General features: G+C 39.6%; 2 protein-coding genes across 6 annotated transcripts in view; one reads left to right on the top strand and one right to left on the bottom strand.

The window, feature by feature from the left end:
* Nucleotides 1-227: 227 nt before the first annotated feature.
* On the bottom strand, nucleotides 228-19,836 carry tmem178a (transmembrane protein 178a). Of its 2 annotated transcripts, none has more exons than XM_051675486.1 (4): nucleotides 18,082-19,836; nucleotides 11,832-11,945; nucleotides 7,363-7,496; nucleotides 228-4,951 (listed from the first exon to the last, which is right to left on the bottom strand). In XM_051675486.1, the coding sequence occupies exons 1-4, from the start codon at nucleotides 18,491-18,493 to the stop codon at nucleotides 4,760-4,762; spliced, it is 852 nt and encodes a 283-aa protein (XP_051531446.1). In that variant the 5' UTR covers nucleotides 18,494-19,836; the 3' UTR covers nucleotides 228-4,759. The 2 variants fall into 2 exon arrangements, with proteins under 2 accessions (XP_051531446.1, XP_051531445.1); XM_051675485.1 differs by having other exon boundaries at nucleotides 7,359-7,496; nucleotides 18,082-19,823.
* Nucleotides 19,837-20,640: 804 nt separating this feature from the next.
* Nucleotides 20,641-26,125, top strand: part of map4k3a (mitogen-activated protein kinase kinase kinase kinase 3a) — a 121,842-nt gene continuing 116,357 nt past the window's right edge. For 2 of the 4 annotated variants that reach the window (XM_051675479.1, XM_051675480.1), the window contains exon 1: nucleotides 20,656-21,316. In XM_051675479.1, coding sequence (XP_051531439.1) covers nucleotides 21,218-21,316 — 99 coding nt within the window. In that variant the 5' untranslated portion in view covers nucleotides 20,656-21,217. Of the gene's footprint in view, nucleotides 21,317-26,125 lie in introns of all 4 variants that reach the window. The other 2 variants (XM_051675477.1, XM_051675478.1) reach the window with 2 other exon arrangements.

Genomic DNA, 26,125 nt, shown 5'->3' on the forward strand with positions numbered 1-26,125 from the left:
AGATAGATAGATAGATAGATGGATAGATAGATAGGTGACAGACAGACAGACAGATAGATAGATAGACAGACAAACAGACAGACAGATAGATAGACAGACGGACGGACAGACAGATAGATAGATGGATAGATGGACAGACAGACAGACGGATGGATGGATGGACGGATGGACGGACGGACTGACGGACGGACAGACAGACAGATATTGATAGATAGATAGATAGATAGATAGATAGATAAGACAGACAGACAAACAGACAGACAGATAGATGGAGGGACGGACGGACAGACAGATAGATGGATAGATAGATAGATCAATCTGGGATGGCATGATGGTGAGTAAATGATGAGATAATTTTTAATTGTTGGGTGAATTATCACTTTAATTTTGCATAAATGTTTTTGGCAAATTTGTAAAGATTTGAGGAATAAAATGTAGTGTGGTAATAATGCAATCATACTTTTGGAAATGGTATTGATTTGGTTGGCTGAAAGAACTTTGTCTTTGTAATATGGTACAAGAGCAGATTCAGCTTGATTCAAACGATGTCTAAAATTCAAATGTCTAAGACAACATTATTTCAAAAAACAACACAAAAATGAATGACCAGTGAGTAACCTTTTGTCTTGTTACTCTAGATTCAATGGAAAAAAAAATCCCATTAGGAGCCAGTTACTGTCGACAATCTAAGATAATATAAAATGTATTATAGTATGTTGTGTGTGTGTGTCCTAAAGATGTATTTTGTATTTTTCCTGGACTCTGAGATGTCTCCAGTCTCTCTGGTACAGTTTCAGTACATGTGTACGATCAGGTCATATGTCTGTCTCTAGTTTTTAGTATTAAGAAAAAAATATCAACGAGAAAATGTTTTGATATTGAACATATCGTTAACCAATTGTAATACCTTAAACATTACATTACCTGCTTAGAATATACACCGCTGCCTTGAAACACCAAGCACGCTTCTCCTGGCATATTCGCAGGTCCAGGAACGGAGCGGGGAGAGTCCGGTGCAAGTTAGATGCGTTGCCTGACCCACACCCTGGAACCCCGGTGCGAGTTAGATGCAACACCGGGGATTGGAGTGCACTTCGCAACCGACGCCAAGGGAAGCCGTGCCACTCGTGTGAACTTGCTGCCCCACGTGCCTCAGACCAAGAAAATTTGACTGCTTATTTGAAATATGTTCTTTTATCGTAATCTTGACCAACTGTTTTGGAGATTTCGGTCTCTCCCCATTCAAGTAGATAGGAGCTGCACTGTCATGATGCTTGTTGACATCGACCAATAGCTTCTCAAACCAGGGGCAGTGTCAGGATTTTTTCACAGGAGGGCCGGGCAGGGTACATTGATCAGTCTGGGGTGGCACCAAAATTCCGTCTGACTGGGGGTGGGGTGCGAGTGTTATATCGTCCAACCAAGGAGGGCACATGGGGCGCCAGGCTTCTGTCCTGGGGGTGCAGAAGCCTGGCGGTTTGAGCAGTTTGAGCCCCTGGCCCAAACTGCTCAAGAGTGTTCCAAAAACAGTCGCCGAGTGGACTGACTTGCATTGAAATAAGAAACTTTGTTGAAAGGATCCGGAAATACATTTGGACCGTTCTAATTCCTCTGTTTTTATTTACATTCTTGAAATGGTCTATCGTTTCACACTTGTAATTTTGAAAGGGGAATGCACCGCTTAAAACCCATATGTTTTGAAGCTCTGCTTGTGATGTAACGTGGAAAAAGATAACCCAGAAATGAGTAAATAATTTCAAGTGTTATGAGCCTAATAGTGTGAATATCCCACATTTGATTTGTACCATCGTCATATCTGACAACACATTTTGGACCACTGGAAGTTTCAATAAGGCATCTGCCTTAATTTAATGGGCTTCTAAACATTATACTGTATATTACTTTGAATTATTTCCCAGATGAACGCACGGGTGATGGCACTGTTTATGTAATCTAGAATTAGTCACGTTTACAATTATGTTGAAGCAGTTTTCCCTCGCTTGTGCTCAGTACCTGTAGATTTCATATTGATGAATGTCATCAGTATGATAGCTAATATTACAGTCTTTCTACTCTGAATATATTGTAGCATTTGAGTTTTGTCTTCTTTTTTCTATTTTTGTTTTCCTTATGTCCTCACTACAGACCAAATAAAATAATATAGGGTTTAGACAAGGCTTTGTGTGTTTAATGGTGGTAATGTGGCTCCCTCTTGTGTAAGTATAATGAAAGTTTGATTTGTAACTTTAGTGGGTTGTTTCATATTCATTCAAAATATACTTTATCAAAGATTTTTGTTATCTATACAAAGCGGATATGGGCGGATGAATGGGATGTCAAATATGACTCAACTTTTTTTTCTTTTCTTTTTTAATAATCATCAACGAGCCACACACGTTATTTGTTAATTAACAGGTTTTTTGATGCTCATAATTAACTGCTCTACCAAGAAAGACTATTTGGCCAAAAATATAAATTATGTCATTATTTACGCACAAAGCTTTAGAAGAGTTGGACTTTAGTGCACAAATTAAAAGGACTACTTTTATGATACTCATGCTTTTTTGGAGCTTGACAGCCCCAGTCCTCATTTACTTTCATTATATGGAAAACAGCAGCCAGGACATTCTGCTAAACATCTCCGTTTTTGTTCCACGGAAGTTTGAAACAACATGAGGGTGAGGAAATGATGACATCATTTTCATTTTTGGGTGCACTATCCCTTTAAATCTTACACAACTGTTTAATGCAGATGAAATCATGCTATTGTTTAATATTTTTGCCTAGTTAGTGTTCTGTGAGAAAAGGCAGCAGAAAACAGGCTGCCGTATGCAGGGCCGTAGCAAGAAATTCTGGGCCCACTGACTATATATTGCTCTGGGCCCCTAGAATCGTTACCACCTTCCACCCCAGTGGCTACGGCCCTGGCCGTATGTCTGACAGATATAAAAACACAAAACAGTCCCAAACAGCGCCATCCCTCCATAAAAACTATTTCATCATAGACCTTTATTTCATCATTATAATGTTGTATTTATGATACACTTTCAGGAACACAAGAGAGGTTTTGAGGCAAACAGTACAGTTTCAGGGATACAGTATGTTACTGTTTTGGCTCAGTTTGGAAAATGACATCCAGCAGTTAATACAGTCCTCTCGCCATTTTAGTATCAGCTCAGCTCCTTCAGAAGGGATCGTAAAATGAAGAGGACTACCCATATTCTCCAGTAATGATGAGTGAGGTTGGTAGATTCAAAGGCATTCACTCTGAGCATGCTCCCACATTACGATTGCACTACTAGTGGTGGCCCATGTTTTGGATCTTCAGAGATGTATCATCCAGTCAGACATTTTAGATCTGACTTCTTGCACCTCTTTGATTTTTCTGTCTTTTTGAATAATGGCCACCAGCTGTTACCCAAAGGTGATGTACAGTATATGCATTCATGCCTCTTTACATTTGTCTGATGTGATGACATCGTTGACATAAAGCGCTCTGTTCATCCCTGATTGAATTCTTTAGATTAGGTTTAGGTTTAGGTTTTCATTTGAAACATCATCTCTTAAACCAGTGGTTACTCGTATCCGTTTGCACATGGTAGATATAGCTATGCTTGATGTGAGTAACCAAATCCTAAAGACAAGGATGTAAATATTCAAGTCTGGGGGGGATCTCCTTAAAGGGATAGTTCACCCAAAAAGTAAATTGCCTAAGATCTGTATGATGACTATCCCTTTAAAGGAATATTCAATACAAGTTAAGCTCAATCGACAGCATTTGTGGTATAATACTGATTATCTTTTCTTTATTTTAAAACGTTATGTATTTACAATGGAAGTGAATGGGACCCATTTTTGGAGGGTTTAAAGGCAGAAATAGGAAGCTTATAATTTTATAAAAGCACTTACATTAATTCTTCTGTTAAAAAGAAGTTTAAATCTTGTTTAAATCATCGGTTTTATGGTCATTTGAGAGTTTTAGGGTTTATGACATCATCATGGCATCAGTGTCTCACTGTAACCCAGTTTTTTGCTTATCTTAAAGAAAAGGAGGGATGAGTTGAAATTAATATTTGTGGTAATCAATATTAAGCCACAAATGCTGTCGATTGAGCTTAACTCAATTAACTTAACCCAGAATGTTCCTTTAATATCTATGGCGGTGCCAGCTCTGCCTAAGGCTGAACTGGGGACCTGCACTTAAAATAATAATATAAATAAAAATACTGACAATAACTGGAGCATTACACTTAAATTTCAAATATACTGCATTTAAAAAATTGGCTCAGATCCTTTCTGTGTAGAATATGCACCTGATCCACAGAATGATTGCATCGCAACAACCCACAAACATACACATACCCTTTTCAAATGAAAGGCTTTGTTCATGATAGTCACACATACTCTATATTTGTGATTAGTGTGTGTGTGTGTGTGTGTGTGTGTGTGTGTGTGTGTGTGCAAGTGATTTTTCTGTGTGTAGAAAACAACAAGCGAAACATCTGCCTTGTCTTTCATTCTGTATAACATCAACATTATCCAGAAGACCTCAACAAAGGTATCAGAAATCTACAAGACATTCAACATTGCTCCAAGGCATGAAGTCCCATGTCTCACTGAAACAGTCCTCAAAGAAAAGTGTATACTTCAATCCATTTACTAAAGCGCCAAGTGCTGATTAACATGTCCTCCAAGCCACTAAGGGGTGCTCACACAGATGACTCCCTTGCCGTTTTGGAGCGAAGGGCCTTTGTGCGGCTCAGGAAGGGGTAAGTTGTGCAGACACAACCGGATGCCACTGTAAGGCCCAGACTGACCCAAGCACAGAAGATGGACCATCCGTAACCGTGGTCCACGTCACTAGGCAAACCATAGATAAACGGAGGGTTCCTGGAGAGGTCGTAGGAGACACTCGCTGCGTAGGTGCACAGTGAAATCGTGCAAAAGATTCCTGGGGAGAAAAAAAAGAAGCTTTGAGATCACAGATCTGAAAGCAAGACAATCCTAAAACAACTATTTGAACTCTTCACCCCACATGCTGTAAAAAGTGTGAGAGAGATAACAGCGAAATATACAGTGCAATCAGTGTAAAACGATTCCCCAAACAAATGATTCTTATGAGCCAGTTCTTTTGAATCTACAGCATGAATTATACAGCACACCAGTGTAGTCCGCTTTCCAAATGAATGGCTGTTGTAAGTCAGTTCTTTTGAATATACAGCACGAAACATACAGCGTGACCAGTGTAGCCTGATTCCAAAACGAATTACTATAATTAGTCATTTTTTTAATCTAAAGTGTGAAACAAACAGTACGTTCAGTGTAGTCCGATTCCCAAATGAATGACTCTTATGATTCGGTTCTTTTGAATCTACAGTGTGAAACACACACCACGACCAGTGTAGCCCGATTCCTGAACGAATGATTCAAATGAGTCGGTTCTTTTGAATCTACAGTGTGAAACACACACCACGACCAGTGTAGCCCGATTCCTGAACGAATGATTCAAATGAGTCGGTTCTTTTGAATCTACAGTGTGAAACATAAAGTGCGACCTGTGTGGACCAAATCCTGAACAAATGACTCTTATGAGCTGGTTCTTTTGAATCTACAGCGCAAAACAAACAACAGGACCAGTGTAGTCTGATTCCTAAGAGAATTATTCTTTTGAATCGGTTCTTTTGAATCTACAGCACAAAATTTACAGCGCGACCAGTATAGTACGATTCCCGAACAAATGACTCTTATGAGCTGGTACTTTTGATTCTACAGTGTGAAACATACAGCCCGACCTGTGTAGTCTGAATCCTCAGCAAATTATTCTTTTGAATCTACAGCACGAAAAATACAACACGATCAGTTTAACCCGATTCCTGAACAAATGACTCTTATGAGTTGGTTCTTTTGAATCTACAGCGCAAAACAAACAACAGGACCAGATAGTCCGATTCCCGAATGAATGATTCAAATGAATCGGTTCTTTTGAATCTACAGTGCCAAACAAAAAGTGCGACCTGTGTGGATCAATTCCCGAACAAATGACTCTTACGAGCCGGTTCTTTTGAATCTACAGTGCGAAACATACAGCCCGACCTGTGTAGTTCGATTCCTGAGCGAATTATTCTTTTGAATCGGTTCTTTTGAATCTACAGCACGAAATTTACAGCGCAACCAATTCAATATGATTCCTGAACAAATTAGTCTTATGAATCAGCGCTTTTGAATCAACAGCGCAAAACATACAATGTGACCAGTGTAGTACGATTCCCGAACAAATTATTCTTTTGAATCAATTCTTTTGAATCTCCAGCACGCAATTTACAGCGCGACCAGTGTAGTACGATTCTCAAACAACTGACTCTTCTGGCTGGTTCTTTTGAATCTACAGTGCGAAAAATACAATGCAACCAGTGTAGCCCGATTCACGAACAAATGATTCTTTTGAATTGGTTCTTTTGAATCTCCAGCACGAAATTTCCAGCACAATCAATGTAGTCCGATTCCCGAATAAATGACTCTCATTAGCCGGTTCTTTTGAATCTGCACCACAAAAACATACAGCACTTCCTCTCAAACTAATGATTCTTACCAGCCGGTTCTTTTTAGTGAGCAAAAAATGTATGAACTGCAAGTCATTCATTTCATCATGTCCGACTCTGAACCAAGAACTGTTACTGTGTTATATGTAAGGCTCATGAGAATTAATTTAGAGTAATTACTGGATGGTTCTTAAAGATAAACATATACATGTATCTAAAATGAATGAATTAATTGTTTTCACAAACTGTAATTGTTAAATTAATGATTCTCATTTCTAAGTACCATAGGAGCAATAGTAACAGTGATGCTTGCCTTACCAAACACCACTTATTAAAAGAGAAAGCAATAAATAGACAGGTGGTGAGAGAATGAAAAGGATAGACACCAACTTGAAAAGGAAACCGAGAGAGGAACAGTCCTCCTACAAGAAAGCATGCAACTGTGAGGAAAGTAAAAATAACAAAGAGAAAAGAAGACAGCAAAATTTAAAGGAACAGTTTACCCAAAATTTTTAATTCTGGCATCATTTAGTCTTTTCACTCTTGTGTAGTTCCAGACTTGTTTGACTTTCTTTCTTCCGTGGAACACAACAGAGATAATGGCAGAATGTTAGCCTCAGTCACTATTCGCTTGCATTGCATCTTTTTTCCATACAATGAAAGTGAATGGTGACTGAAGCTACTGTAGCATTCTGCCTAACATCTCCTTTTTGTGTTCCAGGGAAGAAAGAAAGTCATATGGGTTTGAAACAACATCAGGGTGAGTTAATGATGAAAGAGTTTTCTCTTTTTTCATTCTCTTTAAGCAGAATAGAGTACCTGCCATAAGGAACAGGAGTCCAGACACATGCTGGGTGAGGCTCTCCTCCCAGAAAAACCCCACGGCGGCCACAATACTTCCACACAGCATTACGGCAGCAGCCATGCCCAAGAAACCCGCCGTGATGCGCCGCAGATCTGAGTACCGGAGAAAAACAGTTTCCATGACTACCGCCCACTTAGCCAACAACTCACAAAACTATGGGTAACACCTTATCTTAAGGAACTTTCTCTGAGCTGCATTGGTAAGGCTGAATAACTGGTTAGAGTTTAAATCTGTAAACCAGGTATAATATACAGTATATAAGCAGATATTTAAAGCATAAAACAGGTTAAGACTTCATGCAAAGCTATAAACAACTGTAGATTGAACAGCAGAAATCCAATGCATCAATTATTGAGTTTAATAATTTATTATGCAACGTAACTACTATAACCATTTGTTGCATGCATTATTCAATCACAAAGGAAAAAAATAACTTAGCATTTCATTGCATTTCAAAACAAGAGTCATTCCCATTTTCTTTTTTTTAAATGATTTTTTGAGAGTCACACATCTATACTATACTTAGGCCATGCCCACACTAATAACACTAATGCTCATTTGGAAATGCGTTGATTTTGCTACATTTATGCCTCTCATCCACACAAGAACAATGTTTTCCTCCATCAAAAATAACACATTTTGAAAACCCCTTTCTCCCCTTTTCTCCCAAATTTGGAATGCCCAATTCCCAATGCACTCAAAGTCCTTGTGGTGGTGTAGTGACTCGCCTCAATCCGGGTGGTGGAAGACAAATCTCAGTTGCCTCCGCATCTCAGACAGTCAATCCACGCATCTTATCACGTGGCTTGTTGAGCGCGTTACCGTGGAGACCTAGCGCGTGTGGAGGCTTCACGCTATTCTCCGCGACATCCACACACAACTCACCACGTGCCCCACTGAGAGCGACAACCATGTTATAGTGACCACAAGGAGGTTAACCCAACGTGACTTTACCTACCCTAGTAACCGGGTCAAATGGTTGCGTAGGAAGCCTGACTGGAGTCACTCAGCACGCCCTGGATTCGAACTTGTGACTCCAGGTGTGGTAGTCAGTGTCTTTACTTGCTGAGCTACCCAGGCCCCCTCCATTGCTACTTTTGAAAACAATGATTTTACAAAAATTAAAACCAAAAGATTAGTTTTGGGTGTGGCATAGTGCATTATCATTTGAAAACGCATTAATTTTGCTACGTTTACGCCTCTCGTACACATCAGATTGGCGTTTTCTTCCACCGAAAATAGTGAGTTTCGAAAACGCCTTCCTTTATCGCATACTTTGGAAAACGATGACGTTAGGAAACTGAGCACTGAGTTTTCAAATGAAAACAAGGATTTGGCCTAATACATTAATGTTTGAAAACGCATTTATTATGCTACATTTACACCGCTCATACAAACCAAACAGTGTTTTCCTCCACCAAAAATATAGTAATTCAAAATTTCCTTCCATTAGCGCATACTTTGGAAAACGATGACGTTAAGAAACTGAGCTTTCAAATGAAAACAGATTAGTGTGGATGTGGCCTAATACGTTAATGTTTAAAAAAAAAAAGCATTCATTTACCACACCTGGAGTCGTGAGTTTGAATCCAGGGCGTGCTGAGTGACTCCAGCCAGGTCTCCTAAGCAACCAAACTGGCCCGGTTGCTAGGGAGGGTAGAGTCACATGGGGTAACCTCCTCGTGGTCGCTGTAATGTGGTTCTCGCTCTCGGTGGGGCGCGTGGTGAGTTGTGCGTGGATGCCTCAGAGAATAGCGTGAAGCCTCCACACGCACTAGGTCTCCGCGGGAACGCGCTCAACAAGCCATGTGATAAGATGCACGGATTTACGGTCTCAGACGCGGAGGCAACTTAGATTTGTCCTCCGCCACCCGGATTAAGGTGAGTAACTATGCCACCACGAGGACTTAGAGCGCATTGGGAATTGGGCATTCCAAATAAAAAAAATAATAAATAAAAATGCATTTATTTAGCTACGTTTACGCCTCTCCCAACTACAATATAATGGCATTTTCCTCCACCGGAAACAGTATTTTAAAAACATTTCTTCCATTTCTGCATTCTTTGCAAAACGATGACGTTAGTCAACTGAAAACTGACTTTTCAAACGAAAAAAGATTTGAAGTTTCACTACGTTTATGCCGTTGACTAGAATAGTGTTGTCCTCCGCCTAAAACTGAGGGTTTTGAAAATGCCCAGCATTACCACGTGCTTGGACAAACGCAGCCTGGTCTCATGAACATTACGTGATTTGCAACATTTTTGCAAATCAAAATCGCTTTATAAAACGTTTGGCTGTGAAATGTCCAGCAGGGGGCTCCAAAAGCAAGTGAAAGGGTGTCGTAATCAGACAAGGTTTTAAAGGTGATGATTTAATGGAGGTTTTAATGAGTAACTCTTACCTTACCCTAAAAACCAACATGTAAAACCTAACCGACAGTGTCCAAAAAACAAAATGCGAAATGAAAAGCACTTTATTTCACGTTATTTCGTATCGCTTTAATGACACTTTCGTTTCATGCATCAGCTTACATGCTAGTCTGGACTCAATCGCCGTAATGCATCCCAATGACCAACACTATATCAGGTGAGCTACCGCAGAAGCCAGTCACATTGGAATTAGTGTGTAAATGTAGATGAGTCTGTAACACAGTGTTACAATATATCATTTTTCAAATGTTGCGTTACAGTAAAAGATATCATAACATAGCAGTGTGTGAGCAATAGAGTGAAAAATACATGTTTATAAAGCAATAGTGTAGTCGTATGCCCACCTATCATTCGAAGGATTTTGCGTATGCTCGCCCAAAATGAGTATTGATATGTATGGCTGGCAGAACAAAATTTACTATTACAGTAAAATGAGTAATACTTTCTAATTACTTTTAATTAATAAAATACATACATAATACATTATAAACTCTTATGCATAATAACGTTCATGTAGAAGTTATCTTACATTACTAAATACTGTACATAAGAATTATGTATATGGTTTGGCAACGTAGAAGTATAAATTGAAATATCATGACAAAAACGGCACCACTGACATCACACTAGATATCTATGTTAATATGGCATGTACTACATTTGATACAAATATGGAACAGACCAGTGAACTGGTCCAGCATCTGTGAACAGCATTTAAAACTAGCACGGGTGCAGTGACAGACACTATTTTCACACAGTTTAATTGCATAAGTTGTATTTAAATGCATAAATATAGTTTTTTGGGGGGGATTTTTTCCCCTTTTTCACCCAGTTTGGAATGCCCAAATCCCAATGTGCTTTTAAGTCCTTGTGGTGGCGTAGTGACTTGCCTCAATCTGGGTGGCAAAGGATGAATCTCAGTTGCCTCTGCGTCTGAGACCGCATCTTATCACGTGGCTTGCTGAAGGCGTTGCCACGGAGACATAGTGCATGTGGAGGCTTCACACTATTCTCCACGGCATCCATGCTCAACTTACCATGTGCCCCACCGAGAGTGACAACCACATTATAGTGACCACGAGGAGGTTACCCCATGTGACTCTACCCTCCCTAGCAACCAGGTCAATTTGGTTGCTTAGGAGTTTGGTTGCTTTGGTTGCTTTGGTTGCTGGAGTCACTCAGCAAACCCTGGGATTCGAATTAGCGAACTCCAGGGGTGGTAGACAGCGTCTTCACCACTGAGCTACCCAGGCCCCCATGCATAAATATTGTTGAAAAAATTCACAGTATGCCCACCTCTTCAATCACTACTACACCACTGTTATAAAGTCATAATTAGCCATTGTACTCGTGATTTGTGTGGAAGTGAATAAAACGCACAGTTGCTGTAGCACCTCTAGTGTTCATTTCACCAGGAAACTGTGATGGAACATGGAATTCTGCACGTAAAAGTCAGTTTGCAAAAATTTAGTTATACTAACATTCATTCCATGAGACTAGGCTGGATAAACAATGACGATGCGGAAACTGAAAATGGAGTTTTCAAATGAAAATGGTTTGGCACATTTTTGAAAGCCTACGTTTTTGTGAAGGAGAACTCCAGTGTGGACGAGAGTCGTAAACGTAACGAAATGAATATATTTTCAAATGAAAATGAATTTGTGTGGACGTGGCCTAAATCTATTAAATCAAGATACCCAATATACTTCCAGCACAGATGTGTTTGATTGTCCTTCCAGCTACAGTTGTGTCATATTTTTGAAGATTGTCATGAATAGTATTAAAATAGTCAAATCCAACCAAATTGTGACATTGTGATTTCATGATGCATTGCATCAGTTAGTAAAGAATTACTTTTATTTATTATTTTCTTTGTGATATTGCACTGCACAGTTTTCACTATGCAAATCACAAACTCATACTTGCATACACTTTTTTAATATTCAAGGCACATCGGGAGCTGTTCAAAGGCGGTGAGGAAGCTTTGGGAGACTTACGTAAGAGGTGCCACTCGTCCTGCTGTATGGTCCTTGTCAGGTTGAGAGGGATGTTCCTGAGTCTAATGGGTTGGGAGAAATGGTACTTGACAGATGTGCATCGTTCTGCAATACCTGCACAGGGATCACAGACTCGTTTAACATACCTGACCAAAGGATGGACTCTGCCCTTCAAAAGCAGCTCTGCAAAGATTTTACCATTTAAACGTTTGTGATGAATCTCCAAATCATTATGTACTCGCACTCATGTTGTCGCAATCCCATTTGTGGTTATATTTTCCATGGAAAACAAAGGGACACATTTTTAATAATCTTTACGCAGCTCTTGCCATTCAATAACAGTTCATAGTATCCACTGCTTTAAAGCTTAAAAGGACAAAAATATCTGGGTTACAGTGAGGCACAATGGGGCCAGACCATAAACATTAAAATACACACTATTTCAAAAGTATAGCCACAAGACAAAAACAATATGTGTCTTAACATGATTTTAGTGTGACAAAGTCAGGGATTTACCAACGTTACATCATTTACCAGATTAAAGGGTTCGCTGGCATTACGTTGTCATGACAACAAAGTTGTAATATTGGCTATAACTTTACAAAGATAAGGTTAGTAAGTATTTTATCACACAAAAATCATGTTAACATGTTTATTGTTTACAACTTATAGCTAAACTTTTGAAACACTGAGTATTTTAATATTTATGGTCTGGCCCCATTTACTACCACACTTAGAAATGAAGGAATAGTTATGGTGATCAACACTATGCCAAAAATGCTGTCAGTTGAGTTTAACTTGATGTCATTGACATTGATACTCCATTTTTTAAACTGGACATGGAGCTGGTGAACTTTAGGTGAAGATTATCAGTGATTAATGACATCAATTTTAAATTCAGTCTCTGTTACTCTGTTTTGTTTGTCTGTCAATGGATGCTCCAGCACATGTACAGAGCCAACCATTGCTGAAGCGCCCGCCTCCCTTACAGAGTGACCTTCTGTCATTATTTCCACCTGGGTTGACACCACACAGATTTGGCTGGCATTCTGGGCGCTGTGTTGGGACTGCAGTAATCATGCAGCATGCTGGAGACAAACAGTTGGGTAAAACCAGTGACTAGGTTTATAAATTGTTGATGGGGTCAGCTGCATGCCACTTTGAGAAAATGAATTGAGTCTGGCTATCAGTTCCTAAGAAAAATTCTGCACTGAAATGTGTGGGTGAAATTGAAATGTAAATCAAATTTCAGTGCCTCGCCTGAAATGACTTCATCTAATTCGGAACCAAGACAGCGAGAAACCTGAGAAATAGCTAGCTGTGTACTTCCTCTGTATTCAAAGGTAATAAATTCAACAGTTGCAGACAAGCTGTATATTTAATTGAACACTTAAACTTGTGTTCCCATGGCTTTTCCGGTCCTTTTTAAAAATCACTGAAAAGAGATGCGCTCACAAACAGCCATTTCTAGCTGATGAAACATTTAAGAGCCAACTCTATATTTCCTTACCTGACTTTTTAAAATGGTATTAAAGGAATATTCCGGGTTCATTACAAGTTAAACTCAATCGACAGCAATTGTGGCATAATGTTGTCTACCACAAAAATACATTTTGACTCGTGCCTCCTTTAAAAAAGCAAAATACAGTGAGGCACTTACAGTGGAAGTGAATGGGGCCAATTTTTGGAGGGTTTATAGGCAGAAATGTGAAGTTTATAATTTCATTAAAGCACTTACATTAATTAATCTGTTAAAACTCAGATATTATTTGAGCTGCAAGGTTGTTTATATAGTCGTTTTTCAGTTGTTTCAGCATATATGGCATTACGTCGTCATGGTAACGCATTAAAATTGCATATAACTACACAGAAAAAGTTAGTAAGTGTTTTACTAAAATCATGTTATCACGCATGTGGTGTACATCCCATGGCTATAGTTTTGAAAAAGTGAGTATTTTAAAGTTTACGGATTGACCCCATTCACTTCCATTGTAAGTGCCTCACAGTAAACCCGACTAAAAAAATAAGATGGACGGTCGGAAGTCAAGATATTTTGTTGTAATAATCAACATCAGGGATTAGAAATGATTTAAGGAACAAAAACAAAAACTGAGAATGAACAACATATTTGCAAATCGTAATAATAATACAAAAATTAAAAAAAACGGGAAAAAAATCCCTTTCAGTTGTTCCAGAGTGAAACAATTATTTTTAAATCTTAGGAAACGGTTAATAACCAGTTACAAAAACAAAAGTTACAAAAATTTAAATCATTTGGCCCGGAAAAGACGACGTTTAGCCCAAATGCGCCCATGCAGTGTGTGCGTGCATGCAAGAGAGAGAGAGATTTTGGCTATTCATTGATTTTAGGTGGCCAAATTAATATTTTAAATATGTTTGGGGATATATTTAAAATTAAGAAATACATTTACTGAAAAGCCATTACTTTATAATAGGCTACTGTATACAATGCTTGTTATGATTTCCATCCTGATAATTCCCCCTCTTGGGAAAAAAATGGACTGTAACTGTACTGTCATTTTGAAAATATCATTAATAACCGTTCTTATTTTTTATTTATCCCCTTTTTTCCCAATTTGGAATGCCCAATTCCTCGTGGTGGCGCGGTTACTCACCTCAATCCAGGTGGCGGAGGACAAGTCTCAGTTGCCTCCGCTTCTGAGACCGTCAATCCGTGCATCTTATCACATGGCTCATCGTGCATGACACCGCGGAGACTCACAGCATGTGGAGGCTCATGCTACTCTCCACAATCCACGCACAACTTACCACGCGCCCCATTGAGAGCAAGAACAACTAATCGCGACCACGAGGAGGTTACCCCATGTGACTCTACCCTCCCTAGCAACTGGGCCAATTTGGTTGCTTAGGAGACCTGGCTGGAGTCACTCAGCACACCCTGGATTCGAACTCGCGACTCCAGGGGTGGTAGTCAGCGTCAATACTCGCTGAGCTACCCATGCCCTGTCGTTAATAACCGTTCTTTTATTTCGTTCTAAACGGTTACAATAGACCTTTTTCACACTCTGGGTTTTGGAATGCGGAAGTAAACGTTTGCAGGGTAAACTTCGACAGAGGTGAATGGGTGTGAATGGGAGACCACAGCAAATATTATTTTCACTTCCCCATTTGCTCCAAGAGCAAAAGAAACATGACTTTGCAGAAGAGGACAAAAATAGAGAGCGGTGGATTAAGACAGTCAGATGGGAGAAGATGCCAAATTTACTGTCACTTTCTCAGCAGCTGTAACCGAAACCCCCTCGCAGCTGTTGTAATTCGTTTTTTAAAACTAATTCCAGGGTAATATACTGTAACAGAAAGCATAATGTTATACATTTACAGTAAATATTTTAAAAAAAATTTAATATTAAAGTTTTCTAGACTCACGCTGCTAAAGGTTGAAAGCGCGTCATAACAGTCTGTGAAAAGGTCTATTGGGAAAGGAGACAGCAGAACGTTGGAACCAGAACGAAAAAAACACTGTTTGCTCAGAACGAACTGAAATGCAAAACATTTCGTTTTTAGTCCCTGATCACCATTATGCCACAAATGCCATCGATTGAGCTGGCTTTGGCTTTGTATTAAACCCAGAATGTTCCTGGAAATCAAAGTTCAAAGTTTGTTTAACTCTTGATACATCCGTGTTTTCCAAGACTGTAACCCTAGAAAACGTTTGCATCTCTTAGTTCTACTTTTTCTAAAACAAGCCAGACAAGACTCCCGAATTTGATGGGTAAATGAGTGAGATTTACAGTATATTAATGATAGACCGATATATCGGTCACGCCGATTAATCGGACGATATTTGGCCATGTGTTCGCATGGCTGATTAACAGATGTGTTATCTTTCCCTTGTGTCAGTTTCAGATAGATTTGTCAATGGATAGTCAACACTTTCTGTTTTCAATGTTTTTTCTTTTCAAGTTTATGCAAATTTGAGTAAATATTGCATAAAATAATGTGTTTTTATTATAATAATTTTGTGTATATCTGATTTGCTGTTGTTAAATTGGATTATGTTTATCTGCATTTATATCGGCATCGGCCATTGCAAAGAAATCCATTTCGGTTGACCACTATGAGATATATACTGACAAAGTAAAGCAATATTGGCATAAAATTGTACATAAACAATAATAGCATAACACTGAATATTATTAATTGTCTCAGGACACTTTGTCCGCTGAATACATATTTATCAGCATATCACTACCAATCTTAAAGTCACGAATAAAGAGAATTTTCTGATTCCGTTGTCATCATGATGAGAAGCTCTTGGAGTGCCTCTGTTCTTTGATGGGCTGATGTGATTTGGGCGATTCAGTAATAGTAATAGACTGTGTCAGAAATCAAAGCCAGGGTGCTGAAGGTGAAGTGATCTGTGTGACTTTGGACTTGATTTGAATGCGAGGTGGCACATGGCTTCCGCTTTTAATCCTGACAAGATCGCATCTGTGTAATCTGTATTGACTAGGACTCATCACTCATTTCCTGTGCCTTTATTCACCTTGAGACTTTCATCTCTTGCATCAGATACTTTTGGGAAACAGCTTGGCTTTGGGTTAAAATCAAGTTGTATACAGCAAGTGATATATATATACTGTATATATTGGTGGCCAAATGTTTGGAAGTTTGGAATAATGTACAGATTTTGCTGTTTCGGAAGGAAATTGATACTTTAATTCACCAAAGTGGCATTCAACTGATCGCAAAGTATAGTCAGGACATTACTGATGTAAAAAACAGCACCATCACTATTTGAAAAAAGTAATTTTTGATCAAGTCTAGACAGCAGTCATCACTCCAACACCTTATCCTTGAGTAATCATGCTAAACTGCTAATTTGGTACTAGAAAATCACTTGCCGTTATATTAAACACAGCTGAAAGATATTTGGTTCATTAAATGAAGATTAACATTGTCTTTGTGTTTGTTTTTGAGTTGCCACAGTATGCAATAGACTGGCATGTCTTAAGGTCAATATTAGATAAAAAATGGCAAAAAAGAAACAGCTTTCTCTAGAAACTCATCAGTCAATCATTGTTTTGAGGAATGAAGGCTATACAATGCTTGAAATTGCCAAAAAACTGAAGATTTCATACAGAGGTGTACACTATAGTCTTCAAAGACAAAGGACAACTGGCTCTAACAAGGACAGAAAGAGATGTGGAAGGCCAGATGTACAACTAAACAAGAGGATAAGTACATCAGAGTCTCTAGTTTGAGAAATAGATGCCTCACATGTCCTCAGCTGACAGCTTCATTGAATTCTACTCGCTCAACACCAGTTTCATGTACAACAGTAAAGAGAAGACTCAGGGGTGCAGGCCTTATGGGAAGAATTGCAAAGAAAAAGACACTTTTGAAACAGAAAAACAAAAAGAAAAGGTTAGAGTGGGCAAAGAAACACAGACATTGGACAACAGATGATTGGAAAAGAGTGTTATGGATCTTAACCCCATTGAGCTTTTGTGGGATCAGCTAGACTGTAAGGTGCGTGAGAAGTGCCCGACAAGACAGTCACATCTATGGCAAGTGCTACAGGAAGTGTGGGGTGAAATGTCACCTGAGTATCTGGACAAACTGACAGCTAGAATAACAAGGATCTGCAAAGCTGTCATTGCTGCACGTGGAGGATTTTTTGATGAGAACTCTTTGAAGTAGTTTAAGAAGTTCTGAACATTTTTTTCAAATTGCAATAGAAATTTTTCATGTTTAATGTCCTGACTATGCATTGTGATCAGCTGAATGCCACTTTGGTGAATAAAAGTACCAATTACTTTCCATAAGAGCAAAATCTGTACATTATTCCAAACTTTTGGCTGCCAGTGTATGTATATATATATATATATATATATATATATATATACTGTTGATGTCGCTCATGCGTGAAATTGATTTGCAGAAAGTGCTTTTGCAGTCAAATAAACAGGCCAAGAGATCGGAAATAAATGGCAGGCACTAAATGTGTCAGCAAAAAGTCCATTAACCTTAAGTTCGGATAGAGCAAGTGTCTGTACAAATAGGATTAAATCGATATTTATTCCAGGAAACGAGTACGCATAAGCAGCATACTTATTTTTGACGCACTACACCATACAGACCATCATAACCATCGCCATCACCCATAAACCCAAAGCCAGCCCACTAACAGTGCCAAACAGCCGAAACTAAACACACATGTGGCTATTTGTGGCGTTGCAATGAACTTTCCTGCCTCGGATCTTACCCTTCAAAACGAGTTTGTCAATATCCCTGTCCATGCCCTGGAAGTAGCATTTCCTCCAAAGTCCAGAGAAGGTGGAGAAGAGCGGGCGCCCGCACTCCGTCTCCAGAATGCCCATGCCCAAAATGGCCCTCCAGTTCTCCAGCAGTTCCTCCTCGCGACTCCCTACATGGATGGGCTTCATGAGAGCCAGGTTGCGCTTGGAATTGCCTCCGTCCACCAGAGGCAGGTGATAGATGGGCATCTCCCTGTTCTTCTGGTCGTTGGACTCGGAGCCGTACCGGTCGCAGTTCTCCTTGTGTCTCCTGGTGTCGGTTTCGTACCAGTGGTCGGTAAAGATCGCAGTGACCAGCAGCATGAGCGCGAGCAGGCTCATGGACAAGCTGAACGCCGTTACGAGAGCCCGTTTCTCCATGTTTCCAACATCCGCGCAACTCAGCAGCAAGCGTTTCTCACATGCAGCATGCTGTCCTCACCTTCCTCGAATCTTTTGCACCGCTTTGGACAACTGTCTGTCATTTATCCACAACGGTGTGGATGCGCAGAGTGTGTGAGATACGTGCGGTCCTCCGAGCATCTACATGGGGATGCGCGAACGTGTTTTTCTGCACTCTGTTCAGCGTTTGTGCATCGTCCTTTCTCGGCAATAGCCTTTCCCTTTTACTCATCCACGGTGAGAAAGATTCCACCGTGCAGCTGAACGCGCGTGTGGGAATGTCAGTGCTGTCGCGCGCTCGCGTACTGTGCCAACTAAAGCGAAGGGTGTGTCAAGGAGACAGGCGCGAGGCGGTATACTGCGAGCGCGCAGCTTAACTGTTATGATGATGATGATGATGATGATGATGATGGTAACGACTACAGTTGGACCAGCCAAACATCAATGCAGAGGAAAATCCATATGCAAAAACCAAACTCCAGTGAGGCACTTACAATGGAAGTGAATGGGACCAATTTTTAGAGGGTTTAAAGGCAGAAATGTGAAGATTATAATTTTATAAAAGCACTTACATTAATTCTTCTGCTGAAACTTGTGTATTATTTGTGCTGCAAAATCTTTTTTTTTATGGTTTACGACGCTACGTCGTAATGTCAACAGGATAAGGTTATACAGATAAGATTAGTAAGCGATTTTATCACACTAAATCATGCTAACATGTATAAAGTTTATATTGTATGGCTAAACCTTTAAAACAGTGACTTTTACGAATTAGCCCCATTCACTTCCATTGCAAGTGCCTCACTGGAACTTAACTCCTTTAAGGGGTGCAATGGCTGTCACTGGGGTGGTACCAACACACTCAAGTTAAACTCATTTTGGGTACATAATTGTACCTTTAGGACCTATTGTGTACTTTTAAAGGTACATTCATATGTTTTGTTCATCTAGCAACAAAAAAAACATACCTTTTTGTCTCCTTATGTGTACAAAACCCAAAACAGGGGTGCCATGGCAGTGATGCTGTCAGGGTTGGGAGGGTTACTTTTTAAATGTATTCCACTACATATTACTTAATTGTTGTTGTACTGTTTTGCTGAAAAGGCTCAAATTGCCTAATAAACAGGTTTCACTGTAACTTATAGTGTGACAACATGCCCCGCTATTGACAAAAGGTCAATGTGTGTTTAATGAACCATCTTTTCTTCTTACGCAATACCGCTTGAAACTGTCAGTAGATACTTTGTAGCCAAGATTTTTTGATATGTGCCTACACTGAAGTTGACTTTCGAAAAATAAACCTACCATGAAAATTATTCACTAAAGCCACTTCTAACAAATGTGACTATTGCATCAGAAAACACGTTTAGAACACCCAAGAAATAATACTTCCCAGGCCAACTGTATGTGCGTTGTTTGTTTGCTAACTGCCGTCATGCTGAGACCTTGATCTGTGCCAGCGCATGCTTTAATAATCAGTCGATAAATTGCATCCTTGATGTGTGACTGGCATTTGAGAAATAAATTAGACTGAACAGTCGTGGCTCATAAAACCTTCACAACAACCACATGGTGTAAGTACAAATGTGACCAAAAGCTCACTCTTGGCACTCACTCCTGTGCGATTCGGAAATAAATAGCACTGAATCACAATCCTGTCTTTGCTGAAAGAGAAGAAGATGGAGGGAGAAATGCATTAGACTATTTTCTCAAAACCACATTGAATATCTTGACATCTGTAAACTTGTTGACTGCCAGTGATCCAATATTCAATTTTGAAGTCCTTGTCTTTTTTACTAATAATTCTCCTCCCTGCCCAGTAGGTGGCGATATGCACAAAGAATTTGAATTGCCAAAAACAAAAGAAGAATGTGAAGTGACAGTGGAGACTGATAGTAAAAAAGGACTAAAATACTAATCTGTTTCTCACCCATACGTATCATAGTGCTTCTGAAGACATGGATTAAACCACTGGAGTCGTTTTGATTACTTTTATGCTGCCTTTATGTACTTTTTGGAGCTTCAAATTTCTGGCCACCTTTCATTTGCATTGTATGGACCAACAGAGCTGAGATATCCTTTTAAAAAAGAACTCTTTGTGTCCTGCTGTAGAAAGAAAGTCACACACATCTGGGATGGCATGAGGGTGAGCAAATGATGAGAGAGTTTTCATTTTTGGGTGAACTATCCCTTTAAAGGGGTGCCTTTGGCCCGTTGTTCCCTACTGTTCTTGTAGATGTATAGGCCTGTTTTAATGTTCAAATCCAGTTAAATGTTTTCTCTCTAGATTTCTTTACTGGATGTGTAAGATATACTGCACTGCAGGCCTTAAATATAAATATTAAAATCTCAAATTAAGACAAACTTCATATAAAAACTAGCTTGTTTACACTTTATAACACACAGTAAAGGCAATTCTATTTTAAGAGACTGCTACGAAAGTTTCAGACACCATTCTTCAGGAGCACTCTGGTCATCTGACCCTAACCATCCTCCTCCACTCCTCATCCTCCCATTCCAGGAATTCTCCACGCTACTAATGCAGCGCATGCGCACTGGAGCTCACGGGAAGCCATGTTAAAGTTACAGTCAAGTGCTGGTCCTGAGATTTTCTTCTGTTTATTTTTTTCCCCGTTTTTCTCCTTTTGTCCGTGTCAGGACCCCCAGGAAATCTACGTTTAATAGTCAGAGACCGGAGTGCCCATGATGAACTCCAGTTTCGATCTGTCCAGGCGAAATCCGCAAGAGGATTTTGAGCTTATCCAGAGGATAGGCAGCGGGACCTACGGGGATGTCTACAAGGTAAAAATGTGTTTTTATGCAAAGAAGGCCCTTCTTTTGGATAGTCCGGTCGGAATTTAAAGGGGCCGAGCATTAGATTAAAGCCTGAGTATAAATATTGTGGATATGCTGTTGTGAAGATTGAACTGGACCGAGTGATCACTTTAATCACCAGATTATTAACCCACACTCAAGAAACCCATCAGGATCATCACAGCAATGTGCACTGAGCTGTCAAAATCCTGTAAACACTTGCTGTTTCACAACCTTTTGCTATTAGACATGTACTTGCAGCCCTTTACATGTATTTACCCTCAGATAAAAAAGGCCCCAAGCTTGAGTTCACGACAACTTGTTTAGTTTGTTACTTATAACACTGTATACTACACTTGATAGAGAGAGTGTGGCTTTGTTACAATGTTGCGCAAGCCATGATAAATATATGAGGAAGGCCCTTTGATGTCACCGCACATGTTAGGGGTTGCCATGGAAATGACGGGGGAACTCACAGTTTGTGGACAGCTGGGCAGTTGCCTTGTTTTTAAAGTGGTTGACTCAGAAGATGTTTAAGTCAAGTCATTTTCACAACACACATCGTTTCAAAGCAGCTTTACAGAAAGTGTAATATCTATAAAGTCTTAGAGTCATCATTGTGTAGTTTGATTAAATATGATTGTAAATTGTCTATAAAAATACATCATTTATTTATTTTTAATCCCCCTTTTCTCCCAATTTGGAATGCCCAATTCCCACTACTTAGTAGGTCCTCGTGGTGGTGCGGTTACTCACCTCAATCCGGGTGGTGGAGGACGAATCTCAGTTGCCTCCGCTTCTGAGACCGTCAGTCCGCGCATCTTATCACGTGACTCGCTGTGCATGACACCGCGGAGACTCACAGCATGTGGAGGCTCATGCTACTCTCCGCGATCCACGCACAACTCACCACGCGCCCCACTGAGAGCGAGAACCCCTAATCGCGACCACGAGGAGGTTACCCCACGTGACTCTACACTCCCTCCCTAGCAACCGGGCCAATTTGGTTGCTTAGGAGACCTGGCTGGAGTCACTCAGCACGCCCTGAATTCGAACTCGCGACTCCAGGGGTGTTAGTCAGCGTCAATACTCGCTGAGCTACCCAGGACCCATAAAAATACATAATTAAATAATTAAATCATAATTGTATTTAGACCCCCAGTGAGCAAGCCGAAGGCGACTGCGGCAAGGAACACAAAACTCCATAAGATGTGGGTTAATGGAGAAAAATAATCTTGGGAGAAACCAGGCTCACTGTGGGTGCCAGTTCCCCTCTGACTAAACAACATGAATATAATGCCAATATTAGTTATTTATGTGCAGTGCAAGTTATGGTTTAAAATGAGTAAACTAAGTAAGTGTTAAGGGCCGACGATTTTGTATGATCTGTAAGATTAATTAAATTGAATAATTTACAAGTGGTGTGAAATGTGCTGGATAATCCGCAGCTTTATCTGAGAAAGGCTTTAGCAGTTTCACCTGTCAGTCAAGGGTTATAGATTCAGTATTTCCCATTAATTACCCAGACTGTTACGTCCCGCCACAGTTTCACAATGAACTGAAAATATTTTTACACTTCTCATAATAACATAAAAGATCTCTAACATTGTGTTTTGCACCGTTGCTTCGGCAAAGCATCTCTCACTTTGACGGCGGCAAAACAAAATGCTTGTAAAGCTTGTTGCAGTCGCAACACATCCAAATGCACAGCTGCCATTGTATCATCTCAGTGTAAGCGCCTCCGCCTCGTCTCTTCCACGTTGTGCGTTCACTTGTCTAAACTTTCACGGGACCGCAGACAGCACACATACGTCACAGCTAGTGTTTAATCGTCACCAGTGCTGCGAATGAGAGACAAAAACCAGCGTTTATACAAAGAATCCCTAACATGCCCTTAAAAACCCCATTAGTTGTGTAGTAATGTGATTAGAATTTGAAGTGTTATTAATACAGTAGGCTACGAATCTGAAAATGGCAATTTATGCTGAAAGTAAATGTTCATAAATATTTTTTACTCTATATAAAAAGGTCACATATAGATATATGCAATATATATGACAATATGACAAAAATGGCAATTTTTATATATGCAACGTTTTTTTAAACACTTGTGGAATTTAAATGTGTACATAAATGGTCACATATATGAACTCTAATTGTATTTGTTCGTATATGGCCATATACCCGATTTAAATATCAGACAATGTAATAATGGCAACAGGACTAATTATTGAATCCTCATTTGTGTTTTTAGTTTACAGATTTATTGTACATCTATTTTAACCTTAGATAAGTTTTATTGCATTGTATGTAGGCTATGGTATTATTTTGCTTGCTAACTGCATATTTAGTTATCATGCACTAACATATTTACATGTAATTGCATTTACAATGTAATTAACACAATCACAGAGGTATATAATGATGATTTGTGAGTTTTCACTGCAAAACAACCCCCTAAAAATGGCACAAATTGCATCGCAAAATTTGAGAAAAGCCGCAAATTCAGTCGTTTTGGACCGCAAAAATCAGGAAAAAGTGCTGCGATCCTGGTGGGACTGATTATCAACGTACGACAGCAAACAGGTATCGTTACAGCAGAAGTTATCAATGATAAAGAACGTTAATCTAACGTTAGGTAACGTTAATGTAACGACGTTAGCTGTCAGTCTCCTCGCTTATGGCGACTGACATATCCGGCTGCTTGTCGTGAAAAACAATGTGTAACGGATGTAACCTTATATCTAGCTAGCTAACGTTAGCTAATTATTTAACATTAATGTTATTACCAGCGCTCTGACAATGTAACTATTTTCAGCATCTATGGAGCAAGTCGGCTCATCATGTAACGTTAGGCTATTTGTAATGTTAACTACTCAAGCTGAAGTAACGCTACCGTTTTAACTCCGTCTCATTACCATGCTTTGTGGTTGACTTTTTTGCCGTGTCATCACCATTCATATCTATTCAATCAATGTGTTTATGATTAAATTACTACTAGAGCACAACATTGTTCACAAGAGCACAAAGTTCTTTATAGATCTAGCCGTTTAATTTTGCTCTCAAAGTGCACCAGATTGATGCATTTAACTTTAAAATGTACAAAATGTCCAAGTCTCCTAAGCAACCAAATTGGCCCGGTTGCTAGGGAGGGTAGAGTCACATGGATTAACCTACTCGTGGTCACTATAATGTGGTTCTCGCTGTCGGTGGGGTGCGTGGTGAGTTGTGCGTGGATGCCATGGAGAACAGGGTGAAGCCTCAACAAGCCACGTGATAAGATGCGTGGATTGACGGTCTCCGCGTGGAGGCAACTGAGATTCGTCCTCCACCACCCGGATTGAATCACCAAGAGGACTTAGAGTGCATTGGGAATTGGGCATTCCAAATTGGGGAGAAAAGTGGAGGAAAAAAATTAAAAATGTACAAAATATCCTTGTGGGGGACCATGCCCCCGGACCCCCCTAGAGGGTCCGAGGTTCACCCACCACAGTCTCACAAAATCCTGTGGGAAACACTGAGATTGCCAACATATTATTACATAATGAATTTAAGGTGGTCTGCAGTCATTCTGTCTTAAAGAATTCAAACAGTTTTTATCTAACAGTGTGTTATGGGATTATGTTAAAGATGTTTATGCTGGTTGGATGGATTTTAGATAACTGGTAACATTTGATGGCTATTATGTTGGCTACTGTGTGGCTTAACAGAGATAAATCCTGTCCCATTACAGATATGCAATGATTTACTGTCTTTGGGCTGCTTTCTTTGATAAGCAACTACTCAAGGATGTAACCAAATATTCAAGATCAGCAAGGAGACCAAATGTAAATAAATTAACAAAAGAAAGTCAACGCAACACTTCATATCTGGAAAGTTCTGGTTGTGATATTTTTTGGAAAGTTTGCAACAAATTTTCTCTGAATTTTTGCATTCTTTAAAGGAATACTCCGGGTTCGGCACAAGTTCTTTGGCACGTACAATGGAAGTGAATAGGGCCAATCTGTAAACATTAAAATACTGTTTCAGAAGTGTAGCTACAAGACGTAAACAATATGTACTGTATGTTAACATGATTTTATTGTGATAAAATCGCTTACTAACCTTTTCTGTGTAAAATTAAATACAATTTTACTACTTCGTTGCCATGACGACATAACGCCGTAAACCCTGAAACCCTAAAATGACGATTTAAACAACTTTACAGCTCTAATAATACACAGATTTGAACAGAATAATGAATGCAAGTGCTTTTATAAATTTATAAGCTTCACATTTCTGCTTTTAAACCATCCAAAAAAAATTGGCCCCATTTACTTCCATTGTAAGTAAACTATTTATTTCAGGTGCACAAAGCGGCATTCTGAAATGTCATTTAAACAAGAACACTGATTTCCTTACGCTGTTTAAGGGATTAAGAGAAAACGGTTTAACGCACCCAGGTTTCTCCCAGAGAATGCGGCTTAATGTGGCCAAGTAAACGCATAAGCGGCGTTCTTACAGGTTTTTGAGGAGTGCGCGTGCGTATGAACAGACAGTATATCAAACGTCATGGTGGAGCCCAACAACAAGTCAACACAGTGGAAAGAATTAAACATTTCTGGGAGTACAGTGGGAAAAGCGGAGTATGACGTAAGAGGGAAATCTAGGGTTGCCACGGTGTTATCGGTTTTACGTGCATTGACAGATGTTTAATTGCAGGTAGTGAATATAATGTGCATGGTGGGTAACTGTAAGATGACCCAGATTCCGAATGACACAAGAAATGCTGTTAGACACACAGACATGTGCTTGAAG

Source organism: Myxocyprinus asiaticus, chromosome 37, assembly GCF_019703515.2.
Source record: "Myxocyprinus asiaticus isolate MX2 ecotype Aquarium Trade chromosome 37, UBuf_Myxa_2, whole genome shotgun sequence".
NCBI lineage: Eukaryota > Metazoa > Chordata > Actinopteri > Cypriniformes > Catostomidae > Myxocyprinus > Myxocyprinus asiaticus.